Source organism: Eubalaena glacialis, chromosome 10 (genome assembly GCF_028564815.1).
Source record: "Eubalaena glacialis isolate mEubGla1 chromosome 10, mEubGla1.1.hap2.+ XY, whole genome shotgun sequence".
Taxonomy (NCBI): domain Eukaryota; kingdom Metazoa; phylum Chordata; class Mammalia; order Artiodactyla; family Balaenidae; genus Eubalaena; species Eubalaena glacialis.
The window spans coordinates 37,736,976-37,764,496 of record NC_083725.1 but is presented as its reverse complement, the minus strand read 5'-3'; the positions used below and the strand labels follow the sequence as shown (position 1 = coordinate 37,764,496).

At 37.2% G+C, this 27,521-nt stretch overlaps 1 protein-coding gene across 2 annotated transcripts in view; it reads left to right on the top strand.

Moving 5' to 3' along the window:
* The window catches only part of CWF19L2 (CWF19 like cell cycle control factor 2), a 198,368-nt gene that overhangs the window by 43,626 nt on the left and 127,221 nt on the right, over positions 1 to 27,521 (top strand). For both annotated transcript variants that reach the window (XM_061202601.1, XM_061202600.1), the window contains exons 6-7: positions 34 to 127; positions 21,687 to 21,796. In XM_061202601.1, coding sequence (XP_061058584.1) covers positions 34 to 127; positions 21,687 to 21,796 — 204 coding nt within the window. The remainder of the gene's footprint in view (positions 1 to 33; positions 128 to 21,686; positions 21,797 to 27,521) is intronic.

Here is a 27,521-nt window from a genome sequence, read left to right as displayed (position 1 = left end):
AAAATTGTGACCTCTGAAAATGTTTTGTTCCAGTTCAGACTGCTGGAAAGAGAATTGAATCCATACTGGAAGGATGGTGGGACAGGTCTTCCACCAGAAGACTGTAATGTGTCATCAGTTACTAAAGGTATCTTCATATTTTGATTGTAGCCACACAGGCATTTCTTATAACTTGGTATTCCTAAGGGAATGAACTGAGTCTGCTAGTAGATTGGCAAGATGTATTATGAATTCCAAAAATGAATAATAATCCAAATCAGATTTTGAGATGTATTAAATCTAAATTTTATCACTAGTTATTATTTAAATATTTCTGCTTAATGCTGTAATTTTGATCAATTCTGCAAATATCTGTGTCTGTTTATGTATTTGCAAAACAATGATGTATACTGATTATCTGATGTGAAATTTGTATGGTTTTATATTATGAGCATCTATGGATTATTACTAAAGGTTCAGTTTACATATAGGAAAGCAATGATAAAACATTTGCAGTCTTTTAAGGCCTCATTTAAATTATTAGTACTTGGGAAGATTATTTTAACTATAATATGTTAGGAAATTGGTTAAATATTTTTATACTCGATAATGTTTTTATATTTGAGTTTATATTTTGAATGGATTAATGAAAAACATGGTTCTGTAAGGATATAATTATCCTTTGGTTTGTTACATGCTATAACAAAATGTAAAAAGTATTAAAGCTCTGAAGTTTCATGAAAATGATGTATAAATATTAAAGATGTGATTTCATATCTTCAGAAATTCTTACTTTGCCAGCATTTACAAATTTTATTGATGTTAGGATAGTGCTGTTACTTTCCAGCAGATGGAGACAAAATACTTGTGTCACGTATTCATACCTTTCACCATAATTTAAAAAAATACTTATATGCCAATTAAGTGTTACATTGACAACTCAATGAAAAGTTTGATTAATTAGAATTAACCCAGTATACACATAGTAGTATTATAAATTATCTTTTCATCTTAGTCATTTCTCAGCAGAATGTTTTCCTGCTTTTTATACATAATTTATTTTTATTTTGTCCATTTGTTATATTCTTTTGTATTTTATGAGAGATGTCCCTGGAGCCACCTTATAGGTTCCTTTTTAATTTATATTTATTAGTTTTACTGAAGTTATCAGTAATTATAACATTTTCTTTATTGCCTTTCAGCTTGGGCAATAAAGAAATGTCTCTGCTGGGCTATATAATAATAACTGTACTCATATAAGGGTCTCTTTGAAATACTGATGTTTAGAAATGTAAGAGTTTGGGAATCATAAGTTTTCTCAGTGAACCATTATTATGTAGGGCTGATCCAGCTTTTACCATCCTTGTTGTCAGAGGACAGTCAGTAAGTTCATCTATGGGGAAGACTTAGAATTGGCAAATCCTGTCTTTGAGTATATGTAGTCAGCAGGTTCTTAACTTCACTGATTGGAGAAGACCCAAAGTTCTACCTAGGTAGTATCTTTCAGCTCGCTGAACCAGTAGAATCAAAGACACTAGGAGAAAAATGACCTTACATAAAGGTTTTAGAGAGCCTTTCTCCCTTCCCTTTCATATAATGCTTTCACCATTTCCCTTTCTCATATTTAATTAGAAGGAGAAAGAATGACAGAAAGCTCTGAATGTCTGTCAGAGGTTCAGATCCCAGAGTTGAAATTAAGCTTTAAAAAATGATTTGTAGGTTTTTCTGCATATGCAGATAGTGTAGTCATTCTCTTTAGACTAGTGGTAGAGTTGAAACTGTGAGGCACCTAAAAGTGTTATAACAGTAGTATTAAGAGGTATGTAGAGGTGCTATAGTGTTTATATTTAAGGACTTAGACTTTGGAGTTTGACTTCTTGGGATTAGAATTTTGGCATTTCCACTCATTAGTTCTGTGATTTGGGGACTGTTTCCTGACCTCTCTGAGCCCAGTTTAAACACTGTAGTAGGGAATAATGGTATTACCTGTCTTATATGGTTATTGTGAGGATTTATCACAGAATCTGGAATATAGTAAATACTTAATAATGATGTTGTCAAATATTTGTCCTTATGATGAAATGTTTTGGGAAGATTTTATCAACAGATATTTTGGTAATGATTGAGGTGCCATATACACAATAACTAATTTGTTACTCTTGATATTTTTTTCCTTAGAGAAAATTAAGTAGAAAAATAAATAAATTTGCAGTGTCCATACAAAATTATCTTAAATCACATTTTAGTAATGGGAATATTTGTACAATTTTTAAGTTTACAAAATAACATGTTTTTGTATCAGTTTATTTTCAATAGCAGCCATGTGAGGGTAGCAAACTAGATGTCCCAATTGAATAGGAAGCTAATACCTAATGTTCAGAAAACTAAGGCTGAAATTGGTCAAGTTATTTGCCTATAGTCATGTGAGTAGTACTAGAACCCAGGTCTTCTGATTTTAGTCTAGGGTTAGTTACTCTAGGTTTTCATTAGAAGACTCTGTTACCATGTAGTTAGTAGATATTCTTGCTTAAAAACTCTGTATTTCTGTTCATCCATATAGATTTTTTTCCCTCTTTATTTTTTGGCTTTCTCTTACAGAATCTTTTGAGAAGTTGTTTCAAAGGTGGTTTAAATCAACTGCCTTATTTTGCAGACAAAGAAGCAAAATTTAAAGGAGTTAATGACTTGCTTGAGGTCTTACAACTATTTAATAACAACAGCAACGCTAGAATCTAGGTCTCCTGATATTTAGTTTATTGCTATTTTTTTTTTACTTTCATTTTATTTTATTTTATTTTTTATTGGCGTATTGTTTTTTTTTTTTTTAACATCTTTATTGGAGTATAATTGCTTTACAATGGTGTGTTAGTTTCTGCTTTATAACAAAGTGAATCAGTTATACATATACATATGTTCCCATATCTCTTCCCTCTTGCATCTCCCTTCCTCCCACCCTCCCTATCCCACCCCTCTAGGTGGTCACAAAGCACCGAGCTGATCTCCCTGTGCTATGCGGTTGCTTCCCACTAGCTATCTATTTTATGTTTGGTAGTGTATATATGTCCATGCCACTCTCTCACTTTGTCACAGCTTACCCTTCCCCCTCCCCATATCCTCAAGTCCATTCTCTAGTAGGTCTGTGTCTTTATTCTCGTCTTACCACTAGGTTCTTCGTGACCTTTTTTTTTTTTTCCTTAGATTCCATATATATGTGTTAGCATACTGTATTTGTTTTTCTCTTTCTGACTTACTTCACTCTGTATGACAGACTCTAACTCCATCCACCTCACTACAAATAACTCCATTTCATTTCTTTTTATGGCTGAGTAATATTCCATTGTATATATGTGCCACATCTTCTTTATCCATTCATCCAATGGTGGACACTTAGGTTGCTTCCATGTCCTGGCTATTGTTAATAGAGCTGCCATGAACATTTTGGTACATGACTCTTTTTGAATTATGGTTTTCTCAGGGTATATGCCCAGTAGTGGGATTGCTGGGTCGTACGGTAGTTCTATTTTTAGTTTTTTAAGGAACCTCCATACTGTTCTCCATAGTGGCTGTATCAATTTACATTCCCACCAACAGTGCAAGAGGGTTCCCTTTTCTCCACACCCTGTCCAGCATTTATTCTTTCTAGATTTTTTGATGATGGCCATTCTGACTGGCGTGAGATGATATCTCATTGTAGTTTTGATTTGCATTTCTCTAATGGTTAATAATGTTGAGCGTTCTTTCATGTGTTTGTTGGCAATCTGTATATCTTCTTTGGAGAAATGTCTATTTAGGTCTTCTGCCCATTTTTGGATTGGGTTGTTTGTTTTTTTGTTATTGAGCTGCATGAGCTGCTTGTAAATTTTGGAGATTAATCCTTTGTCAGTTGCTTCATTTGCAAATAATTTCTCCCATTCTGAGGGTTGTCTTTTGGTCTTGTTTATGGTTTCCTTTGCTGTGCAAAAGCTTTCAAGTTTCATTAGGTCCCATTTGTTTATTTTTGTTTTTATTTCCATTTCTCTAGGAGCTGGGTCAAAAAGGATCTTGCTGTGATTTATGTCATAGAGTGTTCTGCCTATGTTTTCCTCTAAGAGTTTGATAGTGTCTGGCCTTACACTTCGGTCTTTAATCCATTTTGAGTTTATTTTTGTGTATGGTGTCAGGGAGTGTTCTAATTTCATACTTCTACATGTAGCTGTCCAGTTTTCCCAGCACCACTTATTGAAGAGGCTGTCTTTTCCCCACTGTATATGCTTGCCTCCTTTATCAAAGATAAGGTGACCATATGTGCGTGGGTTTATCTCTGGGCTTTCTACCCTGTTCCATTGATGTATATTTCTGTGTTTGTGCCAGTACCAAACTGTCTGGATTACTGTAGCTTTGTAATATAGTCTGAAGTCAGGGAGCCTGATTCCTCCAGCTCCATTTTTCATTCTCAAGATTGCTGTGGCTATTCGGGGTCTTTTGTGTCTCCATACAAATTGTGAAATCTTTTGTTCTAGTTCTGTGAAAAATGCCAGTGGTGGTTTGATAGGGATTGCATTGAATCTGTAGATTGCTTTGGGTAGTAGAGTCATTTTCACAATGTTGATTCTTCCAATCCAAGAACATGGTGTATCTGTCCATCTGCTTGTAACGTCTTTAATTTCTTTCATCAGTGTCTTATAGTTTTCTGCATACAGGTCTTTTGTCTCCTTAGGTAGGTTTATTCCTAGATATTTTATTCTTTTTGTTGCAGTGGTAAACGGGAGTGTTTGCTTAATTTCAGTTTCAGATTTTTCATCATTATCATATAGGAATGCAAGAGATTTCTGTGCATTAATTTTCTATCCTGCTTCTTTACCAAATTCATTGATTAGCTCTAGTAGTTTTCTGGTAGCATCTTTAGGATTCTCTATGTATAGTATCATGTCATCTGCAAACAGTGACAGCTTTACTTTTTCTTTTCCGATTTGGATTCCTTTTATTTCTTTTTCTTCTCTGATTGCTGTGGCTAACACTTCCAAAACTGTTGAATAATAGTGGTGAGAGTGGGCAACCTTGTCTTGTTCCTGATCTTAGTGGAAATGGTTTCAGTTTTTCACCATTGAGGACGACGTTGGCTGTGGGTTTGTCATAATGGCCTTTATTATGTTGAGGAAAGTTCCCTCTATGCCTACTTTCTGCAGTGCTTTTATCATAAATGGATGTTGAATTTTGTCAAAAGCTTTCTCTGCATCTATTGAGATGATCATATGGTTTTTCTCCTTCAATTTGTAAATATGGTGTATCACGTTGATTGATTTGTGTATATTGAAGAATCTTTGCATTCCTGGAATAAACCCCACTTGATCATGGTGTATGATCCTTTTAGTGTGCTGTTGGATTCTGTTTGTTAGTATTTTGTTAAGGATTTTTGCATCTATGTTCATCAGTGATATTGGCCTGTAGTTTTCTTTCTTTGTGACATCATTGTCTGGTTTTGGTATCAGGGTGATGGTGGCCTCATAGAATGAGTTGGGGAGTGTTCCTCCCTCTGCAATATTTTGGAAGAGTTTGAGAATGATAGGTGTTAGCTCTTCTCTAAATGTTTGTTAGAATTCGGCTGTGAAGCCATCTGGTCCTGGGCTTTTGTGTGTTGGAAGATTTTTAATCACAGTTTCAATTTCAGTGCTTGTGATTGGTGTGTTCATATTTTCTATTTCTTCCTGGTTCAGTCTCGGCAGGTTGTGCATTTCTAAGAATCTGTCCATTTCTTCCAAGTTGTCCATTTTATTGGCATAGAGTTGCTTGTAGAAACATCTCACGATCCTTTGTATTTCTGCAGTGTCAGTTTACTTCTCCTTTTTCATTTCTAATTGTATGGATTTGAGTCTTCTCCCTTTTTTTCTTGATGAGTCTGCCTAATGGTTTATCAATTTTGTTAATCTTCTCAAAGAAACAGCTTTTAGTTTTATTGATCTTTGCTATCGTTTCCTTCATTTCTTTTTCATTTATTTCTGATCTGATCTTTATGATTTCTTTCCTTTTGTTAACTTTGGGTTTTTTTTGTTGTTCTTTCTCTAATTGCTTTAGGTGCAAGGTTAGGTTGTTTATTTGAGATGTTTCCTGTTTCTTAAGGTAGGATTGTATTGCTGTAAACTTCCCTCTTAGAACTGCTTTTGCTGCATCCCATAGGTTTTGGGTCATCGTGTCTCCATTGTCATTTGTTTCTAGGTATTTTTTGATTTCCCCGTTGATTTCTTCAGTGATCACTTCATTAGTAAGTAGTGTATTGTTTAGCCTCCATGTGTTTGTATTTTTTACAGATCTTTTCCTGTAATTGATATCTAGTCTCATAGCATTGTGGTCGGAAAAGATACTTGATACGATTTCAATTTTCTTAAATTTACCAAGGCTTGATTTGTGACCCAAGATATGATCTATCCTGGAGAATGTTCCATGAGCACTTGAGAAAAATGTGTATTCTGTTGTTTTTGGGTGGAATGTCCCATAAATATCAATTAAGTCCATCTTGTTTAAGGTATCATTTAAAGCTTGTGTTTCCTTATTTATTTTCATTTTGGATGATCTGTCCATTGGTGAAAGTGGGGTGTTAAAGTCCCCTACTATGATTGTGTTACTGTCGATTTCCCCTATTATGGCTGTTAGTGTTTGCCTTATGTATTGAGGTGCTCCTATGTTGGGTGCATAAATATTTACAATTGTTATATCTTCTTCTTGGGTCGATCCCTTGATCATTATATAGTGTCCTTCTTTGTCTCTTGGAATAGTCTTTATTTTAAAGTCTATTTTGTCTGATATGAGAATTGCTACTCCAGCTTTCTTTTGATTTCCATTTGCATGAATATCTTTTTCCATCCCCTCACTTTCAGTCTGTGTGTGTCCCTAGGTCTGAAGTGGGTCTCTTGTAGACAGCATATATATGGGTCTTGTTTTTGTATCCATTCAGCCAGTCTGTGTCTTTTGGTGGGAGCATTTAGTCCATTTACATTTAAGGTAATTATCGATATGTATGTTCCTATTCCCATTTTCTTAAATGTTTTGGGTTTGTTATTGTAGGTGTTTTCCTTCTCTTGTGTTTCTTGCCTAGAGAAGTTCCTTTAGCATTTTTTGTAAAGCTGGTTTGGTGGTGCTGAACTCTCTCAGCTTTTTCTTGTCTGTAAAGGTTTTAATTTCTCCATCAAATCTGAATGAGATCCTTGCTGGGTAGAGTAATCTTGGTTGTAGGTTTTTCTCCTTCGTCACTTTAAATGTCCTGCCACTCCCTTCTGGCTTGCAGAGTTTCTGCTGAAAGATCAGCTGTTAACCTTATGGGGATTCCCTTGTGTGTTATTTGTTTTTCCCTTGCTGCTTTTAATATATTTTCTTTATATTTAATTTTTGATAGTTTGCTTAGTATGTGTCTTGGCGTGTTTCTCCTTGGATTTATCCTGTATGGGACTCTCTGTGCTTCCAGGACTTGATTAACTATTGCCTTTCCCGTATTAGGGAAGTTTTCAACTATAATGTCTTCAGATATTTTCTCAGTCCCTTTCATTTTCTCTTCTTTTCTGGGACCCCTGTACTTCGAATGTTGGTGCGTTTAATGTTGTCCCAGAGATCTCTGAGACTGTCCTCAGTTCTTTTCATTCTTTTTTCTTTCTTCTGCTCTGCAGTAGTTATTTCCACTATTTTATCTTCCAGGTCACTTTTCCGTTCCTCTGCCTCAGTTATTCTGCTATTGATCCCTTGTAGAGTATTTTCAATTTCATTTATTGTGTTGTTCATCGTTGTTTGTTTCCTCTTTAGTTCTTCTAGGTCCTTGTTAAATGTTTCTTGCATTTTGTGTATTCTATTTCCAAGATTTTGGATCATCTTTACTATCATTATTCTGAATTCTTTTTCAGGTAGACTGCCTATTTCCTCTTCATTTGTTAGATCTGGTGTGTTTTTACCTTGCTCTTTCATCTTCTGTCTGTTTTTCTGTCTTCTCATTTTGCCTATCTTACTGTGTTTGGGGTCTCCTTTTCACAGTCTGCAGGTTCGTAGTTCCCATTTTTTTTGGTGTCTGTCCCCAGTGGCTAAGGTTGGTTCAGTGGGTTGTGTAGGCTTGCTGGTGGAGGGGACTAGTGCCTGTGTTCTGGTGGATGAGGCTGGATTTTGTCTTTCTGGTGGGCACGTCCACATCTGGTGGTGTGTTTTGGGGTGTCTGTGGCCTTATTATGATTTTAGGCAGCCTCTCTGCTAATGGATGGGGTTGTGTTCCTGTCTTGCTAGTTGTTTGGCATAGGGTGTCCAGCACTGTAGCTTGCTGGTCATTGAGTGAAGCTGGGTGTTGGTGTTGAGATGGAGATCTCTGGGAGATTTTCGCCATTTGGTATTACGTGGAGCTGGGATGTTTCTTGTGGACCAGTGTCCTGAAGTTGGCTCTCCCACCTCAGAGGCACAGCCTTGATGCCTGGCTGGAGCACCAAGAGTGTTTCATCCATAAGGCTCAGAATAAAAGGGAGAAAAAATAGAAAGAAAGAAAGAAAGAGGATAAAATAGAATAAAATAAAGTAAGATAAAATAAAATAGTTATTAAAATAAAAAATAAAAAATAATTATTAAGAAAAATGTTTTTTAAAAGTAAAAAATCAAATAAATAAAAACGAACGGATAGAACCCTAGGACAAATGGTGAAAGCAAAGCTATACAGACAAAATCTCACACAGAAGCATACACATACACACTCACAAAAAGAGGAAAAGGGGAAAAAATAATATATCTTGCTCCCAAAGTCCACCTTCTCCATTTGGGATGATTCATTGTCTATTCAGGTATTCCACAGTTACTGGGTACATAAAGTTGATTGTGGAGCTTTAATCCGCTGCTTCCGAGGCTGCTAGGAGAAATTTCCCTTTCTCTTTGTTCGAAAGCTCCCGGGGTTCAGCTTTGGATTTGGACCTGCCTCTGCGTGTAGGTCGCCTGAGGGCGTCTGTTCTTCGCTCAGAGAGGATGGGGTTAAAGGAGCAGCTGCTTCGGCGCCTCTGGCTCACTCAGGCCGGGGGGAGGGAGGGGTACGGAGTGCGGGGCGAGCTTGGGACGGTAGAGGTCGGCGTGAAGTTGCCCCAGCCTGAGGCGTGCCGTGTGTTCTCCCGTGGAAGTTGTCCCTGGATCACGGGAGCCTTGCAGTGGCGGGCTGCACAGGCTCCCGGGAGGGGGGGTGTGGATAGTGACCTGTGCTCGCACACAGACTTTTTGGTGGCTGCAGCAGCAGCCTTAGCGTCTCATGCCCGTCTCTGAGAGCCGCGCTGATAGCCCCGTGGCTTGTGCCCATCTCTGGAGCTCCTTTAAGCAGCGCCCTTAATCCCCTCTCCTTGCGCACCAGGAAACAAAGAGGGAAGAAAAGTCTCTTACCTCTTCGGCAGGTCCAGACTTTTTCCCGGACTCCCTCCCGGCTAGCTGTGGTGCACTAACCCCTTCAGGCTGTGTCTCGCTGCCAACCCCATTCCTCTCCCTGCGATCTGACCTAAGCCTGAGCCTCAGCTCCCAGCCCCCGCCCACCCCGGCGGGTGAGCAGACAAGCCTCTCGGGCTGGTGAGTGCTGGTCGGCACCGCTCCTCTGTGCGGGAATCTCTCCGCTTGGCACTCTGCACCCCTGTTGCTGCACTCTCCTCCGTGGCTCCGAAGCTTCCCCCCTCCGCCACCCGCTGTCTCCGCCTGCGAAGGGGCTCCCTTGTGTGTGGAAACCTTTCCTCCTTCACAGCTCCCTCCCACTGGTGCAGGTCCCGTCCCTATTCTTTTGTCTCTGTTTTTTCTTTTTTTTTTGGTCCTATCCAGGTACATGGGGAGTTTCTTGACTTTTGGGAGGTCTGAGGTCTTCTGCCAGCGTTCAGTGGGTGTTCTATAGGAGCAGTTCCATGTGTACATGTATTTCTGATGTATCTGTGGGGAGGAAGGTGATCTCCGCGTCTTACTCTTCCACCATCTTCTCCTCTCCTATTGCTATTTTTATGTTATCCTGTCTTCTGAGAAAAATGAGGATGTAGCCCAGATTCACTTGGTTGTATTTTGTCTATAATAATATAACATTTAATTATGGAAGCATATTCTCAGTCTCTTAATTTCTGACTTATAATAAACAGACTTCAGCTACAGGCATATATTAAGTGCTCCATACCAATGAATTTACTGTAATTATTTGATATATCTTTATCTCAGATAGAGGACAGAGACCATGCCTTATTCATGGTTTTTTTGTTTGTTTTTTTAAAAAAGTTATTTTTTAGTGAGTAGATACCCCATTCACCCATGTTTTACCCCCTTATTATGTTTTGATTTCCTGCTGTGTTTAACAGATTTTCATATTCATAGTAAGTGTTCACAAAATATTTGTTGGGTTGAATTTCTTGATAGATGGTACTGGAGTTGGTATTTTTGTTTGCTTTCTAAATATTCAATTTGGTGAATTCTCTTGTTATGAATATTTTATTATTGCTATTGTTGGGGCCCAGGGTACGTTGCCCCAAAGTGTGCCTCAATGGCATGTTGATTATTTTGAATTAAAGTTACTTAAGAAAGAGCTGATGCAAGAGGGACACTTTGAGCCTCCTCTCTGTCTTCCTGAAAGTAGGGAATAAATTGCATATGAAAAATGAAGGTAGAAGGAAATTCTCATCACCAGAGATAGGGAATTTGAGGTCAAAAAGCCTATACAAACAGACCTTGTTACTTCTTTAATTTATTACCCCAAGCCCAAACTCAGTTTAGATTCTTCCCTAATTAAGCACCCAAAGCCTAAGTTAATTTTGTCCTATAAATTTCTTATAAATTTAGTGTTTCTCTGTCTAAAAAGTGTAAAAACTGGCTCCTTTGGTCCCTTCTTAGGTCCCATTTCTATGAGAACTCCATGAGCATGAATTAAAATTTTCACTGTGTCCATCAGTTTGTCAGTTTCACAGATAACTTCTTGGAATAAAAATTTTAATTATATAGCTAGAACATTAATATGGGTGTTATTTACAGTGGGTGTCTCTTATCACTGTCTAAATTGCAGATTTAGACTAACTTCCTTGAGTAGCTACATTGTTAATTTTGAACTCACAGAATATATAAATGAAAAAAAAAGAGCAAGAGCAAAATAAACTTAAATGAAAAGTGAATCATTGAGTTAACTAGAGACCTGGATTTGAAATACACAGTATTTTAAGCATGTAAAGTAAGACCCGTTATTTTAGAAGAGAGAGCTTAGTGAAGATAAACTTTTGAGATTTGAGTGAGGGACAGAATTAATTTCAGAATTGAAAAATCTTTTTTTTAAAGTAAACTTTTTATTTACATTCAACACATATATAGAAAAATACACAAATCGTTAGTATACAGACTGATTACAGTTGACTGTTGAACAACATGGGGGTTAGGGGCACCTACCCTCTGTGCAGTTGAAAATCTGCATGTGACTTTTAGTTGGCCCTCTGTATTTGTGGATTCAGCCAACCATGGATCCAGCCAACTGCAGGTTGTGTAGTATTGTAGTATTTGCTATTGAAAAAAATCCAAGTGTAAGTAAACCCACATAGTTCAAACATGTGTTGTTGAAGGGTCAGCTGTAGTTTTACAAAGTGAAAACATCTGTGCAATCAGCATACAGTTTCAGAAACAGAACATTTTTATCATCCCAAGGATTCACTTTGTGGCTCTTATAGTCACTGTGCTCTTGCCAGAGGGTTCTAGCACCAAAAATCTGCTTTGCCTGGAATCATATACTGTGCCCTCTTTTGTTTCCTGCTACTTTTGTGCCCATTTTCAGATTCACTTGTGTTGTTGGGTATATAGTCATTTATTCTCATTGCTATGTAGCAGTCTATTTTAGGAATATATATATCATAATTTATAATCTATATTCATTTTACTGAAGATGGGCATTTGGGTTGATTCTAGGCTGGGATTACTGCAGATTTCTTGCTATGAAGATTCTTGTACATGTCTTTTGGGGTCTCTATTTTGTGGGTTATAGAGCTGCGGTGATCTAAACTAGTTCTATTTTTGAACAAGGAAAATCAGGAACAGTTTTATTTATTGATTAGATTTCCTATATGCAAATGAAAAGTATGATGTATATAGAAGGAAATATAAGCAGCCTAATAAAGTTTGTTGGAGGCATTCAGATTTCCATAGTTGGTAATCACAACTAGAATAATTTGTTTCATTGTTATTATAGTTCTGCGTTAATATCTGTATTATTATCTATGATAATGCAGATAGTTCTGCATTAGCTGTAATTTCCTTATTTGTTCTTTTTTAAAAACTATTAATATATTTTATTTCATTTATTTATTTTGAAAAAAATTTTATTGGGGTATAATTGATTTACAATGTTGTGTTAGTTTCAGGTGTACAGCAAAGTGAATCTGTTACACAAATACATATATCTGCTCTTTTTAAGATTGTTTTCCCATAGAGGCTATTACAGAGTATTGAGTAGAGGAGGTCCTTACTAGTTACCTATTTTATATATAGTAGTGTGTATGTGTCAATCCCAATCTTCCAATTTATCCCTCCCCCACCCCCACCCCCCAGTAACCATTAGTTTATTTTCTACCTCTGTATCTCTATTTCGGTTTTGTAGATAAGTTAATTTGTAGCCTTTTTTTAGATTTGACATGTAAATGGTATCATATGATATTTGTCTTTCTTTCTCTGACTTAAGTCACTAAGTATGAGAATCTCGAGGTCCATCCATGTTGCTGCAAATGGCATTATTTTGTTCTTTTTTATGGGTGTGTAATGTTTAGTTGTATATATATGTACCACATCTTCTTTATGCATTCCTCTGTTGATGCACATTTAAGATGCTTCCATCTCTTGGCTATTGTTGATAGTGCTGCAGTGATCATCGGGGTGCATGCATCCTTTTGAATTCTGGTTTTCTCCGGATATATGCCCAGGAGTGAGACTGCTGGATTTTATGGTAGCTCTATTTTTACTTTTTTGAGGAACCTCCATACTGTTCTCCATAGTGGCTGTACCAGTTTGCATTCCCACCAACAGTGTAGGAGGGTTCCCTTTTCTCCACACCCTCTCCAGCACTTATTGTTTGTAGACTTTATTGATGATGGCCATTCTGACTTGCGTGAGGTGATACCTTATTGTAGTTTTGATTTGCATTTCTCTAATAATTAGTGATGTTGAGCATCTTATCATGTGCTGTTTGGCCATCTGTATGTCTTCTTTGGCGTAATGTCTATTTAGATCTTCTGCCCATTTTTTGATTGGTTTGCTTTTTTGATATTGAGCTGCATGTAAACTTTGGAGATTAATCCCTTGTCAGTTGCTTTTTTGCAAATATTTTCTTCCATTCTGAGGGTTGTCTTTTCGTCTTGTTTATGGTTTCCTTTGCTGTGCAAAAGCTTTTAAGTTTAATTAATAAATTAACTAGGTCCCATTTGTTTAGTTTTGTTTTTATTTTCATTATTTTAGAAGGTGGATGGAAAAATATCTTGCTGCAGTTTATGTCAAAGAGTGTTCTCCGTATGTTTTCCTCTAACAGTTTTATAGTATCTGGCCTTACATTTAGGTCTTTAATCCATTTTGAGTTTATTATTGTGTATGGTGTTAGGGTGTGCTCTAATTTCATTCTTTAACATGTAGCTGGCCAGTTTTCCCAGCACCACTTATTGAAGAGACTGTCTTTTCTCCATTGTATATTCTTGCCTCCTTTGTCAAAGATAAGGTGACTGTAGGTGTGTGGGTTTATCTCTGGGCTTTCTATGCTGTTCCATTGATGTATATTTCTGTTTTTGTACCAGTACCATACTGTACCATAGTGTCTTGATGACTGTAGGTTTGTAGTGTAGTCTGAAGTCAGGGAGCCTGATTCCTCCAGCTCTGTTGTTGTTTCTTTTAAACATCTTTATTGGAGTATAATTGCTTTACAATGGTGTGTTCGTTTCTGCTTTATAACAAAGTGAATCAGCTATACATATACATATATACCCATATCTCCTCCCTCTTGCGTCTCCCTCCCAACCTCCCTATCCCACCCCTCTAGGTGGTCACAAAGCGCCGAGCTGATCTCACTGTGCTATGTGGCTGCTTCCCACTAGCTAGCTATTTTACATTTGGTAGTATATATAAGTCCGTGCCACTCTCACTTCATCCCAGCTTACCCTTCCGCCTCCCTGTGTCCTAAAGTCCATTCTCTACGTCTGCGTCTTTATTCCTGTCCTGCCCCTAGGTTCTTCAGAATGATTTTTTTTTTAGATTCCATATATATGTGTTAGCATATGGTATTTGTTTTTCTTTTTCTGACTTCACTCTGTATGACAGACTCTAGGTTCATCCACCTCACTACAAATAGCTCAATTTCGTTTCTTTTTATATCTGAGTAATATTCCATTGTATATATGTGCCACATCTTCTTTATCCATTCATCTGCCGATGGACATTTAGGTTGCTTCCATGTCCTGGCTATCTTAAATAGAGCTGCAGTGAACATTGTGGTACATGTCTCTTTTTGAATTTTGGTTTTCTCAGGGTATATGCCCAGTAGTGGGATTGCTGGGTCGTATGGTGGTTCTATTTTTAGTTTTTAAGGACCCTCCATACTGTTCTCCATAGTGGCTGTATCCATTTACATTCCCACCAACAGTGCAAGTGGGTTCCCTTTTCTCCACACCCTCTCCAGCATTTATTGTTTGTAGACTTTTTGCTGATGGCCATTCTGACTGGTTTGAGGTGATACCTCATTGTAGTTTTGATTTGCATTTCTCTACAGATTAGTGATGTTGAGCATACTTTCATGTGTTTGTTGGCAATCTGTCCTTTGGAGAAATGTCTATTTAGGTCTTCTGCCCATTTTTGGATTGGGTTGTTTGTTTTTTTGATATTGAGCTGCAAGAGCTGCTTGTAAATTTTGGAGATTAATCCGTTGTCAGTTGCTTCATTTGCGAATATTTTCCCCCATTCTGAGGGTTGTCTTTTCATCTTGTTTATGGGTTCCTTTGCTGTACAAAAGCTTTTAATTTTCATTAGGTCCCATTTGTTTATTTATTTATTTTATTTCCATTTCTCTAGGAAGGGGGTCAAAAGGATCTTGCTGTGATTTATGTCACAGAGTGTTCTGCCTATGTTTTTGTCTAAGAGTTTTATAGTGTCTGGCCTTACATTTAGGTCTTTAATCCATTTTGAGTTTATGTTTGTGTACGGTGTTAGGGATGTTCTATTTTCATTCTTTTACATGTAGCTGTCCAGTGTTCCCAGCACCACTTATTGAAGAGGCTATTTTTTCTGCATTGTATATTCTTGCCTCCTTTATCAAAAATAAGGTGACCATATGTGCGTGGGTTTATCTCTGGGCTTTCTATCCTGTTCCATTGATCTATATTTCTGTTTTTGTGCCAGTACCATACTGTCTTGATTACTGTAGCTTTGTATAGTCTGAAGTCCAGGAACCTGATTCCACCAGCTCTGTTTTTCTTTCTCAAGATTGCTTTGGCTATTCGGGGTCTTTTGTGTTTCCATACAAATTGTGAAATTTTTTGTTCTAACTCTGTGAAAAATGCCAGTGGTAGTTTGATAGGGATTGCATTGAATCTGTAGATTGCTTTGAGTAGTATAGTCATTTTGACAGTGTTGATTCTTCCGGTCCAAGAACGTATCTCTCCATCTGTTTGTGTCATCTTTTACTTTTTTCATCAGTATTTTATAGTTTTCTGAGTACTGGTCTTTTGTTTCCTTAGGTAGATGTATTCCTAGGTATTTTATTCGTTTTGATGCAGTGGTAAATGAGATTGTTTCCTTAAGTTCTCTTTCTGATTTTTTGTTGTTAGTGTGTAAGAATGCAAGAGATTTCTGTGTATTAATTTTGTATACAGCAACTGTACCAAATTCATTTATGAGTACTAGTAGTTTTCTCATAGCATCTTTAGGATTTTCTATGCATAGTGTCATGTCGTCTGCAAACAGTGGCAGTTTTACTTCTTCTTTTCCAATTTGGATTCCTTTTATTTGTTTTTCTTCTCTGATTGCTGTGGCTAGGACTTGCAAAACTATGTTGAGTAGTAGTGGCGAGAGTGGTCATCCTTGCTTTGTTCTTGATCTTACAGGAAATGCTTTCAGCTTTTCACCATTGACTAATTGTTAGCTGTAGGTTTTATTGTATATGGACTCTTTTATGTTGAGGTAGGTTCCCTCTTAGCCCACTTTCTGGGGGGTTTTTTGTCGTAAATGGGTGTTGAACTTTGTTATAGTTTTTTCTGCGTCTATTGAGATGATTATATGGATTTTATTCTTCAGTTTGTTAATGTGGTGTATCACGTTGTTAGATTTGTGTATATTGAAGAATCCTTGCAACCCTGGGATAAATCCCACTTGATCAGAGTATATTATCCTTTTAATGTGCTGTTGGATTCGGTTTGCTAGTACTTTGTTGAGGATTTTTGTGTCTATATTCATTAGTGATATTGACCTATAAATTTTCTTTTTTTGTGGTATCTTTGTCTGGTTTTGGTATCAGGGTGATGGTAGCCTCATAGAATGAGTTTGGGAGTGCTCCTTTCTCTGCAATTTTTGGGAAGAGTTTCAGAATGGTAGGTGTTATCTCTTCTCTACATGTTGGATAGAATTTGCCTGTGAAACCATCTGGTCCTGGACTTTTGTTTGTTGGAAGATTTGTAATCACAGTTTCAATTTCAGTGCTTGTGATTGGTTTGTTCATATTTTCTGTGTCTTCCTGGTTCAGTCTTGTAAGTTTCTACGAATTTGTCCATTTCTTCTACGTTGTTCATTTTATTGGTATAGAGTTGCCTGTACTAATTTCTTATGATCCTTTCTATTTCTGTGGTGTCCATTGTAATGTCTGTTTTTTTATTTGTAATTTTATTGCTTTGAATCCTCTCCCTCTTTTTTTTGATGAGTCTGGCTGAAGGTTTATCAATTTTGTTTATCTTCTCAAAGAACCAGCTTTTAGTTTTATTGATCTTTGCTATTGTTTTCTTCATGTCTATTTCATTTATTCTGCTCTGATCTTTATGATTTCTTTCCTTCTACTAACCTTGGGTTTTGTTTGTTTTTCTTTTTCTAGTTGCTTTAGATGTAAGGATAGGTTGTTTACTTGAGATTTTTCTTGTTTTTCGAGGTAAGCTTGTATTGCTATAAACTTTCCTTTTAGAACTACTTTTGCTGTGTCCCATACATTTTGCAGTGTCATGTATTTGGTGTCATTTGTCTCTAGGTATTTTTTGATTTCCTCTTTGATTTCTTCAGTGATCCATTGATTATTTAATAACATATTGTTTAGCTTCCATGTGTTTGTGTTTTTTACAGTTTTTTTTTTCCCCTGTAATTGATTTCTAACCTCATAGTGTTGTGGTCAGAAAAGATGCTTGACATGATTTCAATTTTCTTAAATTTTTCAAGGCTTGATTTTTGACCCAAGATGTGACCTATTCTGGAGAATGTTCCATGTGCACTTGAGAAGAAAGTGTTTTCTGCTGCTTTTGGATATAATGTCCTATAAATATCAATTAAGTGTATTTGGTCTAATGTGTCATTTAAGGCTTGTGTTTTCCTTAACTTTCTGTCTGGATGATGTATCCATTGGTTTAAGTGGGATCTTGATATCCTCCACTATTATTGTGTTACTGTCAATTTCCCCTTTTTTGGCTGTTAGTATTTGCCTTATGTTGAGGTGCTCCTATGTAGGGTGCATATATTTACAATTGTTATGTTTTCTTCATGGACTGATCCTTTGATCATTATGTAGTGTTCTTTCTTGTCTCTTGTAACAGTCTGTATTTTAAAGTCTATTTTGTGTGAGATGAGAATTGCTACTCCAGCCTTCTCTTGATTTCCATTTGCATGGAATATATTTTTTCCATTCCCTCACTTTCAGTCTGTATGTGTCCCTAGAGCTGAAGTGGGTCTCTTGTAGACGGTATATATACATGTCTTGTTTTTGTATCCATTCAGCCAGTCTGTACCTTTGGCTGGAGGATTTGATCTATTTGCATTTAAGGTAATTATTGATATGCATGTTGCTATTGTTATTTTTTAAATTGTTTTCAGTTTGTTTTTGTAGGTCTTTTTCTTCTCTGTGTTTCTTGCCTAGAGAAGTTCATTTAGCATTTGTTGTAAAGCTAGTTTGGTGGTGCTGAATTTCCTCTTAGCTTTTGTTTGTCTGTAATGCTTTTGATTTCTCAGTTGATTCTGAATGGCAGCCTTGCTGGGCAGATTAATCTTGGTTGTAGGTTTTTTCCCTTTTAGTACTTTAAATTTATCCTGCCACTCCGTTCTGGCTTGCAGAGTTTCTGCTGAGATATCAGCTGATAACCTTATGGGGATTCCCTTGTATGTTATGTGTTGCTTTTCCCTTGTTGCTTTTAATATTTTTTCTTTGTATTTAATTTTTGTTTGTTTGATTCATATGTGTCTCAACATGTTTCTCCTTGGGTTTATCCTGTATGGGACTCTCTATGCTTCCTAGGCTTGGGCAACTATTTCCTTTCCCATGTTAGGGAACTTTTCAACTATAATCCCTTCAAATATTTTCTCAGACTCTTTCTCTTTCTCTTCTTTTTCTGGGACCCCTATAATTCGAATATTGGTTCCTTTAATGTTGTCCCAGAGGTCTCTGAGACTGTCCTAATTTCTTTTCTTTCTTTTCTTTATTCTGTTCCACTGCAGTGATTTCCCCCATTCTGTCTTACAGCTCACTTACCCGTTCTTCTGCTTCAATTATTCTGCTACTGATTCCTTCTAGAGCAGTTTTCATTTCATTATTGTATTGTTCATCACTGTTTGTTCTTAGGTTCCTCTAGGTTTTTGTTAATCATTTCTTGTATATTTTCGATCCGTGCCTCCGTTCTGTTTTTGATATCTTGCATCATCTTTACTATCATTACTCTGAATTCTTTTTGGGTAGATTGCCTAGTTCCTTTTCATTTATTTGATCTTTTATGTTTCTATCTTACGCCTTTGTCTGCAGCACATTCCTCTGTTCTTTTATTTTGTGTAACTTACTATGTTCGTCCTCACCTTTGCGCAGGCTGCAGGGTCGTAGTTCCTCTTGCTTCTGGTGTCTGCCCCGTTGTGGGGGATGTTGGGGCTTGTGTAGGCTTCCTGGTTGGAGGGACTGGTGCCTGTGCTCCGGTGGTTGGAGCTGGGTAGGCAGGGCCGTGGCAAGAGCTGTATTTTGGGGTGTCTCGAGCATAGGACGACTTTTGGCAGCCTGTCTGCTGATGGTTGGGGTTGTGTACATGTCTTGCCGGTTGTTTTGCCTGAGACATCCAGCACTGGAGCTTGCAGGCTGTTGGGGGGAGCCAGGTCTTGTTGCTGAGATGAGGACCTCTGGGAGAGCTCACACTGATTAATATTCCCTGGGTCCAGGAATTCTCTGAAGGTCCAGTGGCCAGGACTTCGCGCTTCCACTGCGGGGCTCAGGTTCAAACCCCAGCTGGGGAACCAAGGAAGAACTTGCAAGCCACGTGGTGTGGCCAACAACAAACAAACAGAAAAACAAGAAAAAAAACAGAAAAGCGACAAAAACCAAGAGAAACAGAAAACCAAAAGGAAGCAAACAAAACCAAAAAGATCCAAAAAAACCCACAAAGAAAACAAAGTAGACAACCACCAACCAAACAAAAATACCTCAAAATGAAAACAAACAGTAGAAACATAACTAACAAAAACAATACAAAAAGCAAAGATGACAAAAAATAAACACACAAAAATGACAAGAAAACAAAAGGAAACAAACAGAAAAAGAGAAAAAAACTCCAAAACAAAAAAGAAAAGAAAAGACAAAAACAAAAAAGACAAAACAAACAAAAAACCCCAATAGACCAATAAAAAAATACATTTAAAATTTTAAATGAATAAATTAATTAAAACAACAAAACAAAACAGAACAAAATAATTCCCTAGGGGCTCTGCTATCAGTGTCTTTGCCCCCATGGTGAGCCATAGCCAACCTCCACCTCCCCAGGAGGCCCTCAAAGACCTTTCAGGTAAGTCTCTGGACCTGCTGTGGGCAGTGTGGTTGCAACACAGACTCTGACCTGCCCCAACTCCCATGTGCACATGTCCCCAAAGTCCACAGCTGCCAAAGCTAGACCCATCTCAGTTCTGGGAGCACTCATCTATTCAGTTGTTCTGCAGGTGTTGGATATACCAGGCTGATCATGGGGGTTAAATCTGCGGCTTGTGCAAGCTGTATGGAGAGATTTTAATTCCTCTTCCTTAGTCGTACAGCCATGGGGGCTCAGCTTTGGTTTCGGTCCCATCTCGGTGTGTGGGCCAACCTCAAGTATCTGCTCTCAACCCAGGCGAGAGGGGGTGAAGGCAGCAACTGAGTGGGAGATTCTTACTCACTTAGGTGGGATTGGCCAGAGGTGGTGATCGATTGGGGCATGCATGCTTGCTCAGGCAGGAGGGAATAAGGTGCCTACGACTGGGGCATGCGCACTCGCTCAGGTGTGAGGGGGACAAGGTTGCAATGACTGGGGCATGGGCACTCTGTTGGGAATCCCTCCCAGTGGCCGTGGAGTCCGGGGCTGGCGTGTGGGGAGAGAGGCTGTGATGGTGGCCCCGTCCCTTGTGTGCCACTCAACAATGGCGCCTTGCTTCTAAGGTAGTCCTACTTCTTCCAGGAGCATTCCCTGCTGCAGAACTCCTCAATCCTGTCCCCACAGGCTGTCTCTATGCAGCTGAGCTCCTCACTCTCGACCCTTCAGGCTGTATCCACACAGCCAACAGCAGTCCTCTCCCTGGGTCTGCTCTCATAACATCTCGCGTCAGCACCCAGCCCCTGCCCACATTAGTGGACACCTGTCTCAGGCTGAGGTGCGCAGGGCTGTGATACAGACTGTCCATGGAAGTCTCGTTCTCTCCTGACTGCCACAGATCAGCCACTGCACTTTTCTTCCAATAGCCCCTGAATCCACACCTCTATTTCAGCATATTTTGCCACTGGTAAGGGGGCCTCCCTGGGTGTGGTAATCTCTCCTCTCCTTCAGCTCCTCCCCAGCAGTGTGGATCCCATCCCGTTTCCTCTTTTCCTTTTCTTCCCTTTCTCTCCTTCATCCTACCTGGTTACGCAGGGATCTTCTCTTGTCCTTTTAGGTGTCCAGGATCCTCTGCTAGTGTTCAGCAGGTGCTCTATGCGAATTGTTCCACTTGTAGATATATTCTTGATGTACTTGTGGGGAGAAGTGAACCCCAGGTCCTCCTATTCCACCCTCTTGACTGCTCTCAGCTCCTTATTTGTTCTTTGTGTTGTATCTGAAATAGCTTTTCCACCCCATGTGTATACCTTTATTCCTTATTTATTTTTAGGAATGCCCTTCCTACTCTTATCTTTGATTATAGAAATCCAACTCATTTTTTCAGCCTGGTTTGTGAAATTTTCCCTGACCTCACATTTAGAGGCAATCCTTCCTTTTTTTTCATTTTTGTATAACTTTATAGCTCTTTATAATATTTATCAAATATTATTTTTGTTATAATTATTTATGTCCTTTTATTCTCATTCTCTTAGATGGCAGTGTTTTTGAGGGTAGTTTTATTTTTTCCTTTCTCATAATTGTAGAACTGTACCTTTCATATATAGGCACTCAAGTATATGTTGAATTTTAAATGTATTTATGATTTTTATATATTCAAGGAATAATATGTAATTTTATAGTTAGAAATCATTGTAGTACCAATAAGTATTCTGCATAACCATGTGAAAAGTATAACTGACATTTAATATTGGAATTTAATTTCAGTAGTAGAAGATGGTGGTTTAAGCTGGCTAAGGAAGTCTTACCAAAGAATGAAGGAACAAGCTGAGAAACAAAATAGAAATTTTGAAGACATTGTAGCTGAAAGATATGGGGTAAGTATTAAGGAGATACATATTGTTTTCAGAGTTATATGAAAAATTAACTTTGTCAGTGTTTTGTGCCAGGAAACACTTTTGAATTGACTTGATACTAAATTTCGAATGTGTATATTGCTATAGCCATTTTTTGCTTTTCACTTTTATGTAAACCTATGTAGCATATTTGAATATAAAACTCAATGAATATAAAATTTAAGTATGTAAAATTTAAGTATGCATGTGTTTAATGTAAAAGAAACATTTTCTTCTTGTGAGGAAATTTAAATAATATAGGAAAGCCTCCATATTATACCTCTGGACATAACCACTGTTAAAAATTTTGTATATTTCAGAGATTTTAGTTTATTTCAGAGTTTTTGTTGTATTCCAGAGTTTCAGATTGTAACAGTTTTTCTGTTGTTGTTTAGAGAGTGTGCATGTGTACTCTTTTTTTTTTTGCTTTTAAAAAGTGATATTTATTTTTTCTTCCAGTTTTATTGAAATATACTTGGCATACAACACTATATAAGCTTAAGATGTGCAGCATAATGATTTCACTTACATACATCATGACACGATTACCAAGTGTGTGTGTGTGTGTGTGTATGTGTATGTATAAAACAATGGAATCATGCAGCAGTATGTTTTAGAAGCAGCTCCCCCATTTACCATGGGTGAATAATCTTTCTGTTTCAGTAGCTATTGATGTCTTGTTTTTCTTTTTTAATTTCAGAAGAAAGAAGGTTTAGGAAGGAGTAGGCAAACAAAAAACAAGTGAGAGAGAAAAATTATCCTTTGTTTTAAGAGAATCTTTGTTAATATTTTGATTTTTTTTTTTTAGATTTTTTTCTGGTTATTATATACTTTTAAAATAAACAGTTTTATAAAAGTAGGCTCATAGAATACATCCTGCTTCTTTCACTTACACAAACAGACATAGTTGGATGCCAGTAAATGTGTATATTTTAATGACCTCTTAATATTTACATATATATTTATATGATTTTACCGTTATTTATTTAATTTCAGTGGAGGGACATTTATATATTTTTATTTTCTCCCCTGTGAAACAACACTGTGCTGATCATCTTTTCTGATGCATTTTGCTTACTTACCTTGTTACTTTCTTACATGAATTACTAAAAGGGAAATTGTCAATTTAGAGGATATAGACACTTAAAGTGAGATATGTATTGCAAAATTTCTGTACAGAAATATTGAAGAAATTATACTTTCAGTAAAATGATTTTTATTACATGATTTTCAATAGTAGTACTATCATTCTTTATAGTCTGTGCTACTGTGATTGGTAAGCAGACTTTTTCTTTGCTTTTATTTTTATACATTTGTTTACTAGCAAAGTGGGATATTTTTTTGGCCATTTGATTATTGATAGTATTTATCCATTTTGGTATATTTATTTATTTATTTATTTTTTTATATTTTATCTCATTTTATTTTTATTTTTTGTTTTTTGTTTTTTTTAAACATCTTTATTGGAGTATAATTGCTTTACAATGGTGTGTTAGTTTCTGCTTTATAACAAAGTGAATCAGTTATACATATACATATGTTCCCATATCTCTTCCCTCTTGCATCTCCCTCCCTCCCACCCTCCCTATCCCACCCCTCTAGCTGGTCACAAAGCACCGAGCTGATCTCCCTGTGCTATGCGGCTGCTTCCCACTAGCTATCTGTTTTACATTTGGTAGTGTATATATGTCCATGCCACTCTCTCACCCTGTCACATCTCACCCCTCCCCCTCCCCATATCCTCAAGTCCATTCTCTAGTAGGTCTGTGTCTTTATTCCCGTCTTGCCACTAGGTTCTTCATGACCTTTTTTTTTTTTTCCTTAGATTCCATATATATGTGTTAGCATACTGTATTTGTTTTTCTCTTTCTGACTTACTTCACTCTGTATGACAGACTCTAACTCCATCCACCTCGCTACAAATACCTCCATTTCATTTCTTTTTATGGCTGAGTAATATTCCATTGTATATATGTGCCACATCTTCTTTATCCATTCATCCGATGATGGACACTTAGGTTGCTTCCATGTCCTGGCTATTGTAAATAGAGCTGCAATGAACATTTTAGTACATGACTCTTTTTGAATAATGGATTTCTCAGGGTATACGCCCAGTAGTGGGATTGCTGGGTCGTACGGTAGTTCTATTTTTAGTTTTTTAAGGAACCTCCATACTGTTCTCCATAGTGGCTGTATCCATTTACATTCCCACCAACAGTGCAAGAAGGTTCCCTTTTCTCCACACCCTCTCCAGCATTTATTGTTTCTAGATTTTTTGATGATGGCCATTCTGACCGGTGTGAGATGATATCTCATTGTAGTTTTGATTTGCATTTCTCTAATGATTAATGATGTTGAGCATTCTTTCATGTGTCTGTTGGCAATCTGTATATCTTCTTTGGAGAAATGTCTATTTAGGTCTTCTGCCCATTTTTGGATTGGGTTGTTTGTTTTTTTGTTATTGAGCTGCATGAGCTGCTTGTAAATTTTGGAGATTAATCCTTTGTCAGTTGCTTCATTTGCAAATATTTCCTCCCATTCTGAGGGTTGTCTTTTGGTCTTGTTTATGGTTTCCTTTGCTGTGCAAAAGCTTTTAAGTTTCATTAGGTCCCATTTGTTTATTTGTGTTTTTATTTCCATTTCTCTAGGAGCTGGGTCAAAAAGGATCTTGCTGTGATTTATGTCATAGAGTGTTCTGCCTATGTTTTCCTCTAAGAGTTTGATAGTGTCTGGCCTTACACTTAGGTCTTTAATCCATTTTGAGTTTATTTTTGTGTATGGTGTCAGGGAGTGTTCTAATGTCATACTTTTACATGTACCTGTCCAATATTCCCAGCACCACTTATTGAAGAGGCTGTCTTTTCTCCACTGTATATGCTTGCCTCCTTTATCAAAGATAAGGTGACCATATGTGCGTGGGTTTATCTCTGGGCTTTCTATCCTGTTCCATTGATGTGTATTTCTCTGTTTGTGCCAGTACAAAACTGTCTTGATTACTGTAGCTTTGTAATATAGTCTGAAGTCAGCGAGCCTGATTCCTCCAGCTCCATTTTTCGTTCTCAAGATTGCTTTGGCTATTCGGGGTCTTTTGTGTTTCCATACAAATTGTGAAATTTTTTGTTCTAGTTCTGTGAAAAATGCCAGTGGTAGTTTGATAGGGATTGCATTGAATCTGTAGATTGCTTTGGGTAGTAGAGTCATTTTCACAATGTTGATTCTTCCAATCCAAGAACATGGTATATATCTCCATCTATTTGTATCATCTTTAATTTCTTTCATCAGTGTCTTATAATTTTCTGCATACAGCTCTTTTGTCTCCTTAGGTAGGTTTATTCCTAGATATTTTATTCTTTTTGTTACAATGGTAAACGGGAGTGTTTTCTTAATTTCACTTTCAGATTTTTCATCATTAGTGTATAGGAATGCAAGAGATTTCTGTGCATTAATTTTGTATCCTGCTACTTTACCAAATTCATTGATTAGCTCTAGTAGTTTTCTGGTAGCATCTTTAGGATTCTCTATGTATAGTATCATGTCATCTGCAAACAGTGACAGCTTTACTTTTTCTTTTCCGATTTGGATTCCTTTTATTTCTTTTTCTTCTCTGATTGCTGTGGCTAACACTTCCAAAACTATGTTGAATAATAGTGGTGAGAGTGGGCAACCTTGTCTTGTTCCTGATCTTAGTGGAAATGGTTTCAGTTTTTCACCATTGAGGACAATATTGGCTGTGGGTTTGTCATATATGGCCTTTATTATGTTGAGGAAAGTTCCCTCTATGCCTACTTTCTGCAGGGCTTTTATCATAAATGGGTGTTGAATTTTGTCAGAAGCTTTCTCTGCATCTATTGAGATGATCATATGGTTTTTCTCCTTCAATTTGTTAATATGGTGTATCACGTTGATTGATTTGCGTATATTGAAGAGTCCTTGCATTCTTGGAATAAAGCCCACTTGATCATGGTGTATGATCCTTTTAATGTGCTGTTGGATTCTGTTTGCTAGTATTTTGTTGAGGATTTTTGCACCTATGTTCATCAGTGATATTGGCCTGTAGTTTTCTTTCTTTTGTGACATCTTCGTCTGGTTTTGGTATCAGGGTGATGGTGGCCTCGTAGAATGAGTTGGGGAGTGTTCCTCCCTCTGCAATATTTTGGAAGAGTTTGAGAAAGATAGGTGTTAGCTCTTCTCTAAATGTTTGATAGAATTTGCCTGTGAAGCCATCTGGTCCTGGGCTTTTGTTTGTTGGAAGATTTTTAATCACAGTTTCAATTTCAGTGCTTGTGATTGGTCTGTTCATATTTTCTATTTCTTCCTGGTTCAGTCTCGGCATGTTGTGCATTTCTAAGAATCTGTCCATTTCTTCCAGGTTGTCCATTTTATTGGCATAGAGTTGCTTGTAGTAATCTCTCATGATCGTTTGTATTTCTGCAGTGTCAGTGGTTACTTCTCCTTTTTCATATCTAATTCTATTGATTTGAGTCTTCTCCCTTTTTCTCTTGATGAGTCTGGCTAATGGTTTATCAGTTTTGTTTATCTTCTCAAAGAACCAGCTTTTAGTTTTATTGATCTTTGCTATTGTCTCCTTCATTTCTTTTTCATTTATTTCTGACCTGATCTTTATGATTTCTTTCCTTCTGCTAGCTTTGGGGTTTTTTTGTTCTTCTTTCTCTAATTGCTTCAGGTGCAAGGTTAGGTTGTTTATTCGAGATGTTTCCTGTTTCTTGAGGTAGGCTTGTATTGCTATATACTTCCCTCTTAGAACTGCTTTTGCTGCATCCCATAGGTTTTGGTTCGTCGTGTCTCCATTGTCATTTGTTTCTAGGTATTTTTTGATTTCCCCTTTGATTTCTTCAGTGATCACTTCGTTATTAAGTAGTGTATTGTGTAGCCTCCATGTGTTTGTATTTTTTACAGATTTTTCCTGTAATTGATATCTAGTCTTATAGCGTTGTGGTCGGAAAAGATACTTGATACGATTTCAATTTTCTTAAATTTACCAAGGCTTGATTTGTGACCCAAGGTATGATCTATCCTGGAGAATGTTCCATGAGCACTTGAGAAAAATGTGAATTCTGTTGGTTTTGGGTGGAATGTCCTATATCAATTAAGTCCATCTTGTTTAATGTATCATTTAAAGCTTGTGTTTCCTTATTTATTTTCATTTTGGATGATCTGTCCATTGGTGAAAGTGGGGTGTTAAAGTCCCCTACTATGATTGTGTTGCTGTCGATTTCCCCTTTTATGGCTGTTAGTATTTGCCTTATATATTGAGGTGCTCCTATGTTGGTTGCATAAATATTTACAATTGTTATACCTTCCTCTTGGATCGATCCCTTGATCATTATATAGTGTCCTTCTTTGTCTCTTGTAATAGTCTTTATTTTAAAGTCTATTTTGTCTGATATGAGAATTGCTACTCCAGCTTTCTTTTGATTTCCATTTGCATGGAATATCTTTTTCCATCCCCTCACTTTCAGTTTGTATGTGTCCCTAGGTCTGAGGTGAGTCTCTTGTAGACAGCATATATATGGGTCTTGTTTTTGTATCCATTCAGCCAGTCTGTGTCTTTTGGTGGGAGCATTTAATCCATTTACATTTAAGGTAATTATCGATATGTATGTTCCTATTCCCATTTTCTTAAATGTTTTGGGTTTGTTATTGTAGGTGTTTTCCTTCTCTTGTGTTTCTTGCCTAGAGAAGTTCC